The sequence below is a fragment of the Thalassophryne amazonica genome, chromosome 20 (genome assembly GCF_902500255.1).
Source record: "Thalassophryne amazonica chromosome 20, fThaAma1.1, whole genome shotgun sequence".
Classification (NCBI taxonomy): Eukaryota; Metazoa; Chordata; class Actinopteri; order Batrachoidiformes; family Batrachoididae; genus Thalassophryne; species Thalassophryne amazonica.
Window position 1 is genome coordinate 21,350,253 of NC_047122.1, and position 15,514 is coordinate 21,365,766.

The 15,514-nt window shown below is 40.1% G+C and overlaps 1 protein-coding gene across 1 annotated transcript in view; it reads left to right on the forward strand.

The window, feature by feature from the left end:
* grin2da (glutamate receptor, ionotropic, N-methyl D-aspartate 2D, a) overlaps positions 1-15,514 on the forward strand; it is a 568,510-nt gene that overhangs the window by 371,515 nt on the left and 181,481 nt on the right. Inside the window, exon 8 of the mRNA XM_034160100.1 lies at positions 8,846-9,051. Coding sequence (XP_034015991.1) covers positions 8,846-9,051 — 206 coding nt within the window. The remainder of the gene's footprint in view (positions 1-8,845; positions 9,052-15,514) is intronic.

Consider the following 15,514-nt stretch of genomic DNA (forward strand, 5'->3'; position numbering starts at 1 on the left):
GGGGGGTTGGTAAGGTTAGACCTTACCTGTGTGAAGCACTTTGAGGCAACTCTGTTGTGATTTGGCGCTGTATAAATAAAAATAAATTGAAAAATTGAAATTGAAAATGGCACAGAAACCTTTTTTACAGAGGTCAGATGTTTCCTGTAGTTCTTGACCAAGTTTGCACACTGCACCAGAGATTTTGGTCCACTCCTCCATACAGATCTTCTCCAAATCTTTCAGGTTTGGAATTTCAGCTCCCTCCAAAGATTTTCTATTGAGTTCAGGTCTAGGGACTGGCCAGGCCACTCCAGGACCTTGAAATGCTCCTTACGGAGCCCCTCCTTCCTTGCCCTGGCTGTTTGTTTGGGGTCATTGTCATGCTGGAAGACCCAGCCATGACCCATCTTCAATGCTCTTACTGAGGGCAGGAGGTTGTTTGCCAAAATCTCACAATACATGACCCCATCCATCCTCCCTTCAATATGGTGCAGTCGTCCTGTACCCTTTGCAGAAAAGCACCCCCAAAAATGAGGTTTCCACCTACATGCTTCATGGTTGGGATGGTGTTCTTGGGGTTGTTCTCATCCTCCAAAAACGATGAGTGGAGTTTATACCAAAAAGCTCTATTTTGGACTGTTCTGACCACATGACCTTCTGGCATGTCTCCTCTGGATCATCCAGATGGTCACTGGTGAACTTCAGACAGCCTGGACATGTGCTGGCTTGAGCAGGGGGACCTTGCTGCCCTGCAGGATTTTAAACCATGATGGCATAGTGTGTTATTGCAAATTTGCACCACAGATAGATATTAGGGCATGGAAGAGCCCACTGAATTTTGGAGGTGATCAGTATCTGGAATGGGGGATGTCAGAAATCTGTGATTGCTCTTGCTTGATGTTTTTACTTTTACTTTAATGTATAATGTGTGTGAGATGTAAACGCTGTAATCACAGTTTCATCCACCAGTATGGAACAAAGGCTCTGTGCTATGTTCACGTGACGTTTGTGGCAGATGGAAAAGCGGATGTTGTATTTGTTTCCTTCTCGCTCAGAGCCACACAGCCTCTGATCTTGGCTGTAGTGACATCTGGATGTTGTTTTTTCATCCTTTAAGGCCCCTTCACACATGGTGTGAATTTGGTCGAATTGCCCATTAAGTGCTCATGAAGCAGGAATCGTATGCAAACCGTATAATTTTGTAGCTGCCTCTAATGCCTCGTACACCTGTGGCTACAACTATTTGTGCACACCAGCGGTTGAAAGACAGAGTGTGTGCTGTGCGAGCCCATCGAAACCTCTCGCGGCAGGTGTTGTCCAAATTCCAGCTGACAGACATGAACATCTAACACCGTTCTTGCCATGACAACAGACTGCAGACAACCACTGTCGTACTCACAGTGAAATTTGTCTAAGTGCCCCATAAGTGTGGCCTTGGTGTGCGCGATGAACTGACAGGAGGTGTGACTATGACAGAAGCAGCTGTGGAGATCTGTCATTCCTGACATCCCAGCTGGATAGTACTGGGTTTGGACAGACATGGACTAACAACTGATCACTGTGACACGTGTGTGTCTTTTGCTGTCATCAAGTGAACATAAATAAAAACATATATCACTGTGGCGACAGGCCACAGTCTGTGCATGCCTGCCTGTCAACGCAATGTTTCATGGTGTGCACATACCAGCTGCTCCAAAGGACACAGACAGAAAGATGATTTTTCTTTACAAGCAGATGCCGTCTGTTTTGTGTCACTTTACAGACAGATGGCGCTGTGACCAGCTTTTTTTTAAACAAGCAGATAAAACTCAGCCATTGCCAGAGGTTTTCTGTGTCTGTATATCTGTGCAAAGTGTCTGAAACCTAATGCATCTTTCCACAAATCAAATTATTAGATATCAAATTGTCATGGCAACGTTCCTGGTGTCTCGCGCTTCAGTCTGCAGCTCCAGTCCACTGTGATGATGGTCACAACTAGTTTTTCTCCCATCAACACGTGGGCATCAGTTCTTGTTGGTGTTTTGAAGAACCTGAGGGAAGATGGTGCAGCACAGGTCAAACGGCATGGAGTCCACTTGCTAACAGGTTTGATTCTTCACCCTCCTTTTCCATCTGAACTATTTTCCCAGGTGAATAGTTGCTGAATGAACCTCAGCTGAGTGTGTTTGGTGAGAAAAAGAAAAGCTGAATCCCCAGGCACTGAGCGCACAGAGAACCTGTACCTTTTACTGGTCAACAGTCACAGAGTGGACAGTCAGAAGGTCACCAGTGGATAATTTCAAGCCAACTTCAGCTCCATCATAAATGCATTTGAGTGCATCAAGTTTCTGGTGGAATGAAATGATGTTCCCGCTACTCAAACACAAATAAACATAGGATTTTTTTTTTTTTACAAATGACTCAGTTATCACAAATGACTCATTTCTCTATAATTGTTCCTGTGATGAAGGACAAATTATAGAGCAATCCAAGATTTGTGACATCTGCCAATCCAGATCCAGATCACCTCCAAAATTCAGTAGTGCAAATTTGGTGGGAATCCATAAAGTAGTTTTGACCTAGCCCTTCAAAGCATATACACTCAGCAAAAATATAAACGCAACACTTTTGGTTTTGATCTCATTTTGTATGAGATGAACTCAAAGATCTAAAACTTTTTCCACATACACAATATCACAATTTCCCTCAAATATTGTTCACAAACCAGTCTAAATCTGTGATAGTGAGCACTTCTCCTTTGCTGAGATAATCCATCCCACCTCACAGGTGTGCCATATCAAGATGCTGATTAGACACCATGATTAGTGCACAGGTGTGCCTTAGACTGTCCACAGTAAAAGGCCACTCTGAAAGGTGCAGTTTTGTTTTATTGGGGAGGGGATACCAGTCAGTTTCTGGTGTGACCACCATTTGCTTCATGCAGTGCAACACATCTCCTTCGCATAGAGTTGATCAGGTTGTCAATTGTGGCCTGTGGAATGTTGGTCCACTCCTCTTCAATGGCTGTGCGAAGTTGCTGGATATTGGCAGGAACTGGTACACGCTGTCGTATACGCAGGTCCAGAGCATCCCAAACATGCTCAATGGGTGACATGTCTGGTGAGTATGCCGGCCATGCAAGAACTGGGACATTTTCAGCTTCCAAGAATTGTGTACAGATCCTTGCAACATGGGGCCGTGCATTATCCTGCTGCAACATGAAGTGATGTTCTTGGATGTATGGCACAAAAATGGGCCTCAGGATCTCGTCACGGTATCTCTGTGCATTCAAAATGCCATCATTAAAATGCACCTGTGTTCTTCGTCCATAATAGACGCCTGCCCATACCATAACCCCACCGCCACCATGGGCCACTCGATCCACAACATTGACATCAGAAAACCGCTCACCCACACGACGCCACACACGCTGTCTGCCATCTGCCCTGAACAGTGTGAACCGGGATTCATCCGTGAAGAGAACACCTCTCCAACGTGCCAAACGCCAGCGAATGTGAGCATTTGCCCACTCAAGTCGGTTACGACGACGAACTGGAGTCAGGTCGAGACCCCGATGAGGACGACGAGCATGCAGATGAGCTTCCCTGAGACGGTTTCTGACAGTTTGTGCAGAAATTCTTTGGTTATGCAAACCGATTATTTCAGCAGCTGTCCGAGTGGCTGGTCTCAGACAATCTTGGAGGTGAACATGCTGGATGTGGAGGTCCTGGGCTGGTGTGGTTACACGTGGTCTGCGGTTGTGAGGCTGGTTGGATGTACTGCCAAATTCTCTGAAACGCCTTTGGAGACTGGTTATGGTAGAGAAATGAGCATTCAATACACAAGCAACAGCTCTGGTTGACATTCCTGCTGTCAGCATGCCAATTGCACGCTCCCTCAAATCTTGCGACATCTGCGGCATTGTGCTGTGTGATAAAACTGCACCTTTCAGAGTGGCCTTTTATTGTGGGCAGTCTAAGGCACACCTGTGCACTAATCATGGTGTCTAATCAGCACCTTGATATGGCACACCTGTGAGGTGGGATGGATTATCTCAGCAAAGGAGAAGTGCTCACTATCACAGATTTAGACTGGTTTGTGAACAATATTTGAGGGAAATGGTGATATTGTGTATGTGGAAAAAGTTTTAGATCTTTGAGTTCATCTCATACAAAATGGGAGCAAAACCAAAAGTGTTGCGTTTATATTTTTGTTGAGTGTATAAATTGAAATCTTGATCCAGAATCCAGATCCAGATCACCTCCAACTTTCAGTGGAGTCTTCCATGCCCTAATATCAATCTGTGTTCAAATCTGATGAGAATCTGTGAAGTACTTTTGATGTAATCCTTCAAAGCCTATATAAAATGAAATCTTTATCCATAATCTGGATCTGGATCCGCATCCAGATCTGAATTACCTCCAAAATTCACTGGAGTCTTCCATGCCCTAATATCAATCTGTGGTGAAAACTTTGATAAAATTTGTGTAGTAGTTTTAAGGTAATCATGCTAAAAGACAGACAGACAAATAAGTAAATAAATGCTCATGATTTTGTTACGTCCTTGGCAGACATAACAAAACCATAACCATGATTGAGAGGAGCTACCGAGAACTTTGAGTTTATCGACGTGCAGAGTAGGTAGTTCAGTGGTGTAAGAGATGGACTACCAGCTTGGGATGTCCCCACTGCCATTGTCGTTGTTTATTTACATAGTTGTTTATTAGCACCCCTATCACAGACATTTAATGCAGAATACATCATGATACCAAGTCACGATCTGCTGTTTGCATTTCCTCAATTTTGCACTTACACAGAGTACACTAAATTAATCCACAGTAAGTGCTTTAAATTTAACAGCTCTGCTATGCATTTAGGAAAAAAAACCACCTTCAATGCAAACTGCTCTTTAATGTTTTTTTTTTTGTTTTTTTAAATTAAGTAACCTGATGTTGCCTCATTTCAAAAAATCTATTAAAAGAATAAATTTGATTGTGAGGACTCGTATCCACATTCGGCAGGACATTTGAATGTTTGTTAATGAGGTCTGGTCAGGTCAGGTCTGGGAGCGTGCACTGAAGATGTGCGTTGCCACACCCACCCTGGATGTCAACCATCCAGAAAGGCAACTGGTCCATCCCCACCTGCTGGAAAAAAAAAAAAAAACATCTGTCTGCTGCAGCCAGGTGAAACATGGGCACATCCTTGACCTTCCCCAGATGCTGGGGTGCTCAACCCTGAGAAAGCTAGTGATCCTGTCTTACTATGTGGTTTTTGAGAACCTTGCAGTTTCTTTGCACTTTGCATTTCTGGGATCTGTTTTTTTCTCATTGCATTCAGCACTCACTGAGTGTATATCATTGGAAATGAAAAGGTTAAGCTTGTTTGTTTTTCTTCATCCCACTAAGGCTGCATAAGGATTTTGAAAATCGCACTGCATTGTGAGAAAACACAAACGCTCCACAAAGCCCTTTTTGTGTTCTATGTTGCGGCGAGTAATCTTACATTTGATTGTTCTTTGAGCCAACGTGAGAACTGTATGTATTGTCAAAGCATCAAAGTACCTGTTAGTATCTTTTAATCGATCATGGCAAGAGCAGTGGAACCTGAAGTGCACATGATGATGGCATTGCCCGTTTTACTCCAGTGAAGGAGGAGCACCACCTGCAAAATAACATCACGCTCAGGACGTACAGAATAGAAATGACAGCTGGATGCATCTTTATATGCATGTCTGCAAAAAAAAGAAAAAAAAAACTTTCAGATCTTCCATCACAGTCCAACAAAAGAGGCATCATGCCATTTATTTTATCATCTGGAAAAAGTGGAATTCCTTGGTTACAGACATTAGTTCATGCGGTCACCACCAGGGGCATGTCAAAGATCTTATGCTGCGTTTGCACATAATGACGGCAAGTTACAGATGCCATGAAGTACACTTTTTTGGCTGCTGATCACAAATGTGATGATTTGAGGCAGAGGCGTCAGTGTCCTCAGGAACTGCTGCAACCTGTTACCACGTGTTATGAGTAATGGCATGTGTTGCTGGAGAATTATCAGGAACCATTACGCACGGTCAAGAATAATGTTCCGCGCATCGTTACATTCTGTCACATTGTGAATGAGGCAGATTGTCTCCATACACACCCATATTCATCCTACGTCAGTTGCTGAGCAATTCAGATCGCTCCAGTTTGCTCCTCAAAATCCACAGCAGAAGAACTTTTTGACTACATGCTTAGTTGGGCTCTGTGCTGTGGAGTGGTGCAGAAAGGAGGAGGAGACTGAAGGAGCCAGATGTGTGGCTACATACGGCTCTCATCTCACTCGTTTTCCCAAACATCAGGCACAGCAGCAGCAGGTGGAACACCTGCAGGAGCGTGCTGAGGGGCACTGGTATGAGGTTTTTAGCCGACTTGGCGTCACTGTCCTTCTTCAGCACACTGCAGCAATGAAACTGAATGTGGTGCAGCAGGGTTTAATTGTGCACACATCAGAGAAGAACGCTGTCATGCTCCATTAAGGATCACCACTAATCAAGACAGATCAACACGCTCAGTTGCGACCTGCACAACATGAGGCGAAATGAGGGTGTTGAGTGACATCCGTGGAAGATTTTTTCACAGCCAAAAACATGCTCCATGAAAATCACGAATATCGTGCACCAGCAACACACACTATTAAGAAACCTCTTCAGATGCGTTAAGTCACATTAAAAATATCAGGAATGTGACAAGAATGATGCAAATATGACATTCGGAATGTGTCGTGCCTATGTGTAAACGCAGCATTAAATGTGTATGACTCAACCACAGGATTCCACTCTGCATGCAGTTGCATAATGTTACATATGTTTTCACAGACTTTTTCTACATCAAGTAGGTCTTTACATTGTCTGCTACCTGGAAATACTGGATAGCACATCTAGGATATACAGTAGGCAACATATAAACTAACGATTTTGGGGTTCTAAGGTCCAAATTATGATAGTAGAGTAGAGAAGCTTGAATCTTTGACTGGACTGGGTTGCTTGATGTGAGGACGTTTCGCTTCAAATCGCAGAAGCTTCCTCAGCTAAAATTCTTGCTCTGGTAGTCTGACTTTTGTACAAATTATGTTTTTCTGTCTTATTTGCATTAAATCTGTCTCACACACACATATTTAAGTGGGCTTTGGAATTGCCCAGGAAAGGTCAAATTGGGGCCAAAGTCATATGTCCCTGTCTGTTCACTGACTTACTTACAGCTGATTTCTTCCAAACCTGGTTTGTCAGTGAAGGTTGACCACTAAATTACCCTTAAAGATTTTAATTTGACTTTCAACCCAGTTTGGAGCAAATGTTTGCACATACTTGAGTGGTTTCCAAAATTGCCCTTGTAATGTCAGCCAGAGGTCAACCAGTTGGGTGAAGGTCAAGGTCATTGGGGATAAATGACATGTTGCAATAGCACTTATTGTCTTTGTACAGTTAGGTTCTGTTACCTGGTTTAGTATTCATATAGAATCCAGCAGGGTTTGTCTGAGCTTGGTTGATGTGTAACTCCTCTGTCTGAAGATGCTGTTGCTTTGTTTATAAAAAAAAAAAAAAACACTTAAAATACATGTGTTTTAAATTGCAAAGACCTCAACCAAACTTTATTCAGAGTGATTACACCACTTCAGTAGATAGCACTATTTTTCCATGTTGCCAAAGGTGTTCATTTCTGCAGATAGTTGTACTTTGTGAGTCATTTTGCTTGGAGACTAATTTTGTAATTCACTTGTTTACTGCAATTTACAGCTGTTTTGCAGTCACACAAACAAACCAGCAGAGTGAAATGGGGCCAGAAATCACTTAAAAATAGTAATGAATCCACTGCTGGCAGGAGTCACATGAATGACTGCATAGCCATCGATACTTCGCCATCCATAAAATAGCTGCCAGTATGATAGTAATTATTAAGAGTGAGCGGCAGCTGTATTTTCACTCTTTGTTGGCTGCAGCAAACATTCCCCCCCACCCCACCCCCGTCAAGCTGAGTTTCAAGCTGAGTTCACTAACAGTCAAATATTCCTCATTGAATTGGTGATGGGAGCCAAAATGAGACACGATACTACAAAAAAGACCTGAAACACACAGATTATGTAATGGTAGTTATGGTTCCAATCAACAAAACTAACAAACCAATGAAGACAACTAAAAAAAAAAAAAAACAAGCAAGAAAATTGGCTATGAATGAGTTGTTACCTTACTAATATTGTGGCATTCCATATTAGTCAAAAATAGGCACCATCTATGGCAGGCGTCACCAATCCTGTTTCTGGAGATCACCTGTCCTGCATGGATTCCAACGCTCTGAGCTCCACCCATTGCTAATTAAGTCAAGTGTCCTTAGCCAGTCAGAGCCAGGAAACAAAATAGCTGATTAATTAGTTGTGATTGCAGCAGGTAGGAATGAAAAACAAGGCTGGAAATCTCCAGGAACAGGGCTGATGATGCCTGATCTGTGGTGTAGTGACCCTCAGCCTGCTTACAGAGGAATCAAAGTATTTATCTAAAAATTGAGCTTGTCCCATTGCAGTCAGATCAAGCAAAGGCTTTGTTCTGACAGATGACTCTGTTGTACTGTCCTGATGGCTCTACTATTTGAAGCATTTGTAGGAGGCTGATCCTGATGGCTGGTTTAGGATGGCTGTTTCAGTCAGCTGCAAGCCTTTATCTCTTACCAGGTCTCATATGTAAACCTGTAGAGACATGTGGTATCAGCACGAAACAGTAAAGTTGATGATAATATACAACTATCTAATTTTACTTGACGTTTAAACTGTAAGGTTAATAGAAGGCTAACTTCTTCACCACCCAGTTAACAGTTACTTGAGTGTTTGCGGTTTTCGGTCTGTTCAGGTTGGCTGGTGGGAGAATGGACATCTGCGTCTCCGTTATCATCCCTGGTCTCGTTATGGCTCCTTTCTGAAACCGCTGGATGACTCTCAGCACCTCAGAGTAGTCACGTTGGAGGAGAGGCCTTTTGTCATCGTAGAGCCTGCTGACCCGGGTACCAGCTCCTGCATCCGGGACTCTGTACCGTGCCGCATGCCTATCAACTCCAGGTAATCAATTCTAACTCCCATGGCTATGAGAGGAAGTCATAAACTGCTATCAACAGGTAGTGTGTTCACAAAACGGTACAATATTCAGTAGTCACTGTTGGATTAATGGGTACAATGGCATTCGAAAGATAGTGGAAAAAGTGAGAAATTAAAATAATTAGCAAATGAAAATGGAATAAATGACACTGAAATGGAGTTCTAAGGAATACATTATCATTACAAATATATTATTGCAATGGCTAGTTTGTAGGTCTATGACTATTTGGCTCCCTCTTGTGACCAGTTTGACAAACATTTTACTTTCCTTTCATTGAAATGAAATCTGAAGCTCCTGAGTACATGCAAATGGCAAACTTTTGGGATTTAATACTGAAATGATACTAAATTATACTAATACTGAATTGTAAGATATACAGTTTGATAAAAATGTGACTCGTCTTGATAAGAAAATGTTTTATGCAGAATTTGATTTCAATATGACTATTCCAACCACTGCTACACGCGCCGTGGAAATTGTAATAGTGATGTACCTGATCACAAATGAAATATGAATTGAATCAGCAGTCATTTCTCCTTTAATTAACCATACAGGAGCGATTTAAAAAAAAAGTATTTACATGTCACTGTCCACCTATTTGGTGAAAACAAACAGTCATGGGGAGTGGCATAAGCTTCTGGTTTTCTTCGTCTCAGGGAACTGACGTCGATGCCACTCAACAACTTGCAGCAGGAAGTTGTTGAGTGGCGCTGCTGAAAAGCACTGCTCTTCATCCTTCATTAGCATCTGATTGTAATCTTGGATAAGTGCAACTCCTCGCTCTGCAAAATCATTGACAGCAGTGATGTTATCTAGGACCTGCTGTGACGACTGGAAAGATGAGTCATCCTCCCACTCTTAAAAAAATAAAATAAAAATAAATAGAACACTGCCATTCGCCCTATTGACGTATGTATCCCATAATCCCTTGCGTGCCAGAGAGTCGCTGCAGTCAATACAACATAGAGAATCCACATGATGACAATTGTAAATTAATATTATACTACAAAAATGTATTTTTTATGCTTTTCATCACGTTAATAAGAGACTACTGCATGATACCCTGAAAACTTGCTAAAACAATTATAACAAATAATCCGTGTTTCCTGTGTTTAATCTGCGTGGAATTTAATAAGCGTGAACCGAATTTCAGACATATTATATATATTAGTCTGGAACAAAGAGGACAAACAGTGTTGTAAAGAACAATAATCAAGATGTTAAAGAGCAAACTTCACTTTCCCCCAGAACGACATGATCAGGAAGCGAGCGTAGCTCACAGCAGCTCCCACTGAAAATAATGAAGAGACAGCCTGTGATTCGCGCATGTTTACATAAAACAAACGCAATAACAACATCTGTAAACCCAGAAAATATATTCATGAGAGTTTTAGGCACAATATAAAAATAGTTTTATGTTGCGATGTTAATGATGTTGTCCATGTGCCGCGGTTAAATTGCAGTTTTTGTAAATTATGTTTGAAAAAAAAGCTTCTGTTTATGTTTTGCTTCTGGAAACACGAGTCCGACGTGGTTTGAAAATGTCAGCCCAGCTTGTTTGAATACTGCCATGAACACTACTGGCCAGTAGATGGCAGTAGAGACCTTGAAAACTTGCAAACACAAAATTCCAGACAATCTGTGTTTTTACTTGCTACGTTTAAGATGCGTGGAATTTAATAAAAGCATAACAAACACAATAACAACATCTATAAATACAGAGAATATATTTACGTGAGTTTTAGGCACTAGAGTTTAATGCTGTTGTCCTGATCAGAGTGTCTGAAATGTATTTATCCTGTCGTGAATGTACTGAGATTATCCTATCCCATAATGCACCAGGAATATATATATATATATATATATATATATATATATATATATATATATATATATATGTGTGTGTGTGTGTGTGTGTATAAAACTCTATACATTTACTGTATATAGATATTAGATCTATATAGATATGAATATAGATATATAGCTTAAATATCCCAAGCTCAAATCTATAGATTCTGACCAGGCTAAGAATCTCTCAGTCCTGCAGTATGAGCAATAATTTAAAGAACAAACAAATGTCAGTTTTCAAGGAATTCTTGTAGGATTAATTGAGGGAATTAAAATATATATATAAAAAAGAAAAGTCAAAGAACAGCAATATACATGTTAATGTGTGACATTGTCGTAAGTTTTTCTCCAAGTCCTTATCAGCCTCTGTAGTTTGGAGTAAAGTAGAAAAGATCTTCGAGAAGGTGCTCAGCTAGACATCAGACCTGTTCTTGGAAGGTCTTGTGTCTGATCCCTTGTGAAACTGAAATGTCTCACCAATCATCTGTGAGCGACACAGTTATCTTGACCATCTTCAGGTGGTCAGAGATGAGAAACAGACTTCACATCTGAGATCAAAGAGTAAAACAACACAGTAACTCAATAAAGAGACCATAGAGAAGCACATTAAACTATAAAAATTTTAATTAAGAATTTAAAGAAATCTGTACATTTAAAAACTTAACAGAAACTTTCAAACATGAAGAAGAAATAAGGAAGAGATGGACGAAATGTTTACACACTTGACAGATATGAAAGTATACATATACAATACAAGAAAAAAATATACAAATAATGTAAAAATATCAGCTCAGTCTCTTGCTTTTTTATGTGTGCTCCCATGATGAAATGAGCAACCCAGTCTCATGGATTTTTGTGATTCAGCAGCACAAAATATACATTAATCTATTGGTTCATCATATTATCACAAAAAGTGCCAAATGTTTGTCATGGGAGCGCAAATTCATGCTAATTCATTCTGTGATGGGGGGGTCAGTTATGGTTATGGGAAGGAGTAGGGTTAGGTTATGGTTAAAGTTAGGGTTGGGGGTAGGAGCAGGGTTAGTAATAGTGAGTTTAAAAAAAACCCTGTCACGAAAATTTGAATAATTTCATGACGGGAGGACAAAAAAGTGAGACTGGGCTGAAATGAGTCACATTTTCATGACACAGTTTTTTATTTTACTATTTTTAAGTCTAACCATTCCCCTAACCCTAACATTAATCATATCCTACCCTGAACCATAATCCCCACAGACCCGCCCCCACCCCCATGCGTAACCCCACATTTTATGCTCACATCACAAAATAAATTTGTGCTCCCGTCACGAATATGTGGCGCTTTTCATGACGGCAGCACGAACCACAGATTAATTTACTTCACAAAATGGCGTGAGATTGGGTTTAAAAATATTTACTTAATAATAGTTTTTCAAATACAATAACTATGAAAAACAAAGAAAATATGACACGTGTAAATATTTTAATTTGCAGTATTTTTTGCTATGAATTTTTTTTTTTTTTTTTTTTTGCTAATTGTGTTTAAAGTATTAATATTCTGCAGAATTGTATTTCATCTCAACTTTGCAGAAACTTATCATTGAAGCTTTCTGTTTAACATTCCAAAGTAGCATTCCAATGGAAAATGTTTATATCTATACTCAAGAAAAATATAAATGCAACCATTTTGGATTTTTCCCCATCCACTAAAGTAAAAGATTTCCAGGATTTCTTCTATGCATGTGAAATGCTTATTTCTCTCAAATTTTGCTTGCATTTCTTTGTTACAATCTATGTCAACATAATCCATCAACCTCCAATGTTGTTTCCAACCAGTCTCACAGGTGCAGACCATGTTCAACCACGCCAACACCTACACCAAATAAAAATATTTTTCAACATCATCTGCACATTTAATGCTGAATTTTTATTGTCACCGGTCCCAAGCATACCTGTGCAATAATCATGCTGTTTAATCAGCATCTTGATTTGCCATACCTGCCAAGTGGACAGATGACTTTGGCAAAGGTGAAATCCTCACTAGCACAAATTTTAATGAAATTTGTGAAGAACATTGAAGAGAAATAAGCCTTTTATGTGTTCAGATTTATCCTTTTATTTCAGTTCATGAAAAGCAGGCAGAAAAACTAAACTGATGCATTGAATTTTTTTTTTTAGTGTATTTTGGAGGGAAAAAAATAACCTGATTGAAAAAGTTCATTTTAAAAGACCTGGTGAACCCGTTTATGAAAAAAGAACCAAAAGACCAAGTTAAACAATCAGACCTTAAAGAGAGTTCACGAATATTACCTGAATTGAAAATACAGACTTTTTTGTTAACCCTTTGATTGAGTTCACGTTCTAATCTTCTCCACTTTGATATTGAATGATGAATCGCAGGTAATCCTAATTTTTGGCTTGGCTCACATGTACAGCAACTACACCTCTGAAGTAGAGTGAGGAAGAACAGGTTTGCATGTTCAGCATTTCCTTCCAGTAAATCCTCGATCCTCAAAGCCAACACACGACCTGTCCAATAATGAGATAACAGCTTCATCCTTCATTACTTTCACTACCTGAGAGAAACATGTGGGCAGTGGTGTCAAAAGTACACACATTTGTTACTTAAGTACAAGTATAGATACTGCAGTTTAAAAACACTCTGGTAAAAGTTGAAGTATCAACTTGACTTCTTTACTCAAGTAAAAGTGAAAAAGTATGTGCTCCAAAACCTACTTAAAGTATAAAAGTATAAAGTAACCTTTAAAAAAAAAAAAGGTAGATGCCACTATATGAATTGAAAGCTTAATTTAAAACCTGATTCCTTCTACATGTGGCCCAAGACCCAAAATTACCCCCCAACACCACCTGCACGAAAATGTTTCAATTCTAGAAGCTCTGAAATGCAATCTGGGACTATTCCAGAAAATAAACTGCAGTGAGTGCAGCATCCATTTAGTGAAGAAAAAAAACCCAACTTTCCTTATTCAAATTCATTCCAGTAGTATTCTGCTCTTACAAGGATGCAGCAGTTTTCTAGTTTGGCAGATAGTTCTGGAGGAAATCACTGAAGAAATTAACACATTGAAAATATGGTTTGACCGAAACAAATTGTCATTAAATAAGACAGGGATGAAGTGGAGGTGTAAGAGTCACTAGGTGTTCACAGGTAACACTTATTTATGTATGTATTTATATATGTATGTTCACTGTTAGTTGCGTTTATATTTTGTTGTGTTTCTATTCAGGTTCTTTTTGCCTCTTTCACTAAAATTGTATATAATAATCATTAGATTATTAATATATAAACAAAAATACATTTAAGAAATATTACAATTTGAAAACAAATGCACCCGAACGTGATGAGAGCTGCTTAATGCTAACTTTTAACATTGAAAATGCCATAGACATGCTAACGCGTTAGCGTCGCTCCCATTTTTTAAGTTATAAAATACATCTATCAACTATTTCAGAAGACCATAACAGGTTGGTTTAACATAGAAAAGATAAATAATACTCACAGAAGTATGCTCTTTAGGGTTTTAGCGGGGGAAAATTAAGCGAAAGAAAGAATAAACGAAGCAATAGGTCGTAGCATTGCTTCAATCGCGAACCACTGCCTGGATTGGTTCACGGTTCAAAGCAAAGCCGTGCTGCAGAAAAGTTGATTACAGGCTCACATGACGTGAAATATATATATAAACTGAAGGCAAGAGTAACGAGGCTGTTTGTTTTAAAAATGTAAGGAATAGAAAGTACAGATACTTGTGTGAAAATGTAATGAGTAGAAGTCAGAAGTAGGCAGAAAAATAAGTAAAGGAGTAAAGTATAGATACCTAAAAAGTGTACTTAAGTACAGTAACGAAGTATTTGTACTTCGTTATTTGACACCTCTGCATGTGGGCTGCTCTTCAACAACTTGCTTTGACCCGGGAAACCAGTGATGGTTTATGATACGGGCCGTCGCCCGGGGCAGCATTTATGGATGGGCAACACCATGGGATGAGCACTTAAAAAAAAATCATGTCTACCACAAAATGGTTTTCTTGTCACTGTGTGTAGAATTGGCAAATTGGCGCCCCCTGCAGGCAGCTGCAGGCGTCTCTGCTTACTGAAGCAGTGACATGGTGAAAGCCGCGTTCAGGGGACAGTTCACATCTGGGTTTCTCTAATGGGAGGGACAAGTGGGGGGAGGGAGGTGGCTCGTGGGCTAAAGTCAGTTACACCTTGACTTTCTTCCAAATAACGCTCCGTCCACTTAGGACGCAGCACAGAACCAGAACTCTGCGCCACATTTCTCTGCAGATTACGCAGCAAATGAGGCAGGCAGCCAGTTTATGAAATAAAAGGCATTTGAAATGAGACAGACAGGGTGTAAGAATGGGTTTGAATCTGCCCACAAAAGTTTGCAGGAAGGACTGCCTGCCTATTTGTAAAGACGGCTTAGAACTTGTGCTGTGTTCACATTACAAGCTGAAGTGACTGAATCTGACCCTTTCTTATGTGCCCGTAAGAGTGTATGTTTTTACAAAAAATTTCCAGCAGTTGGCAACTCTTTTTGTTGTCATTTACACTGACATAATAATAATAATAACAACA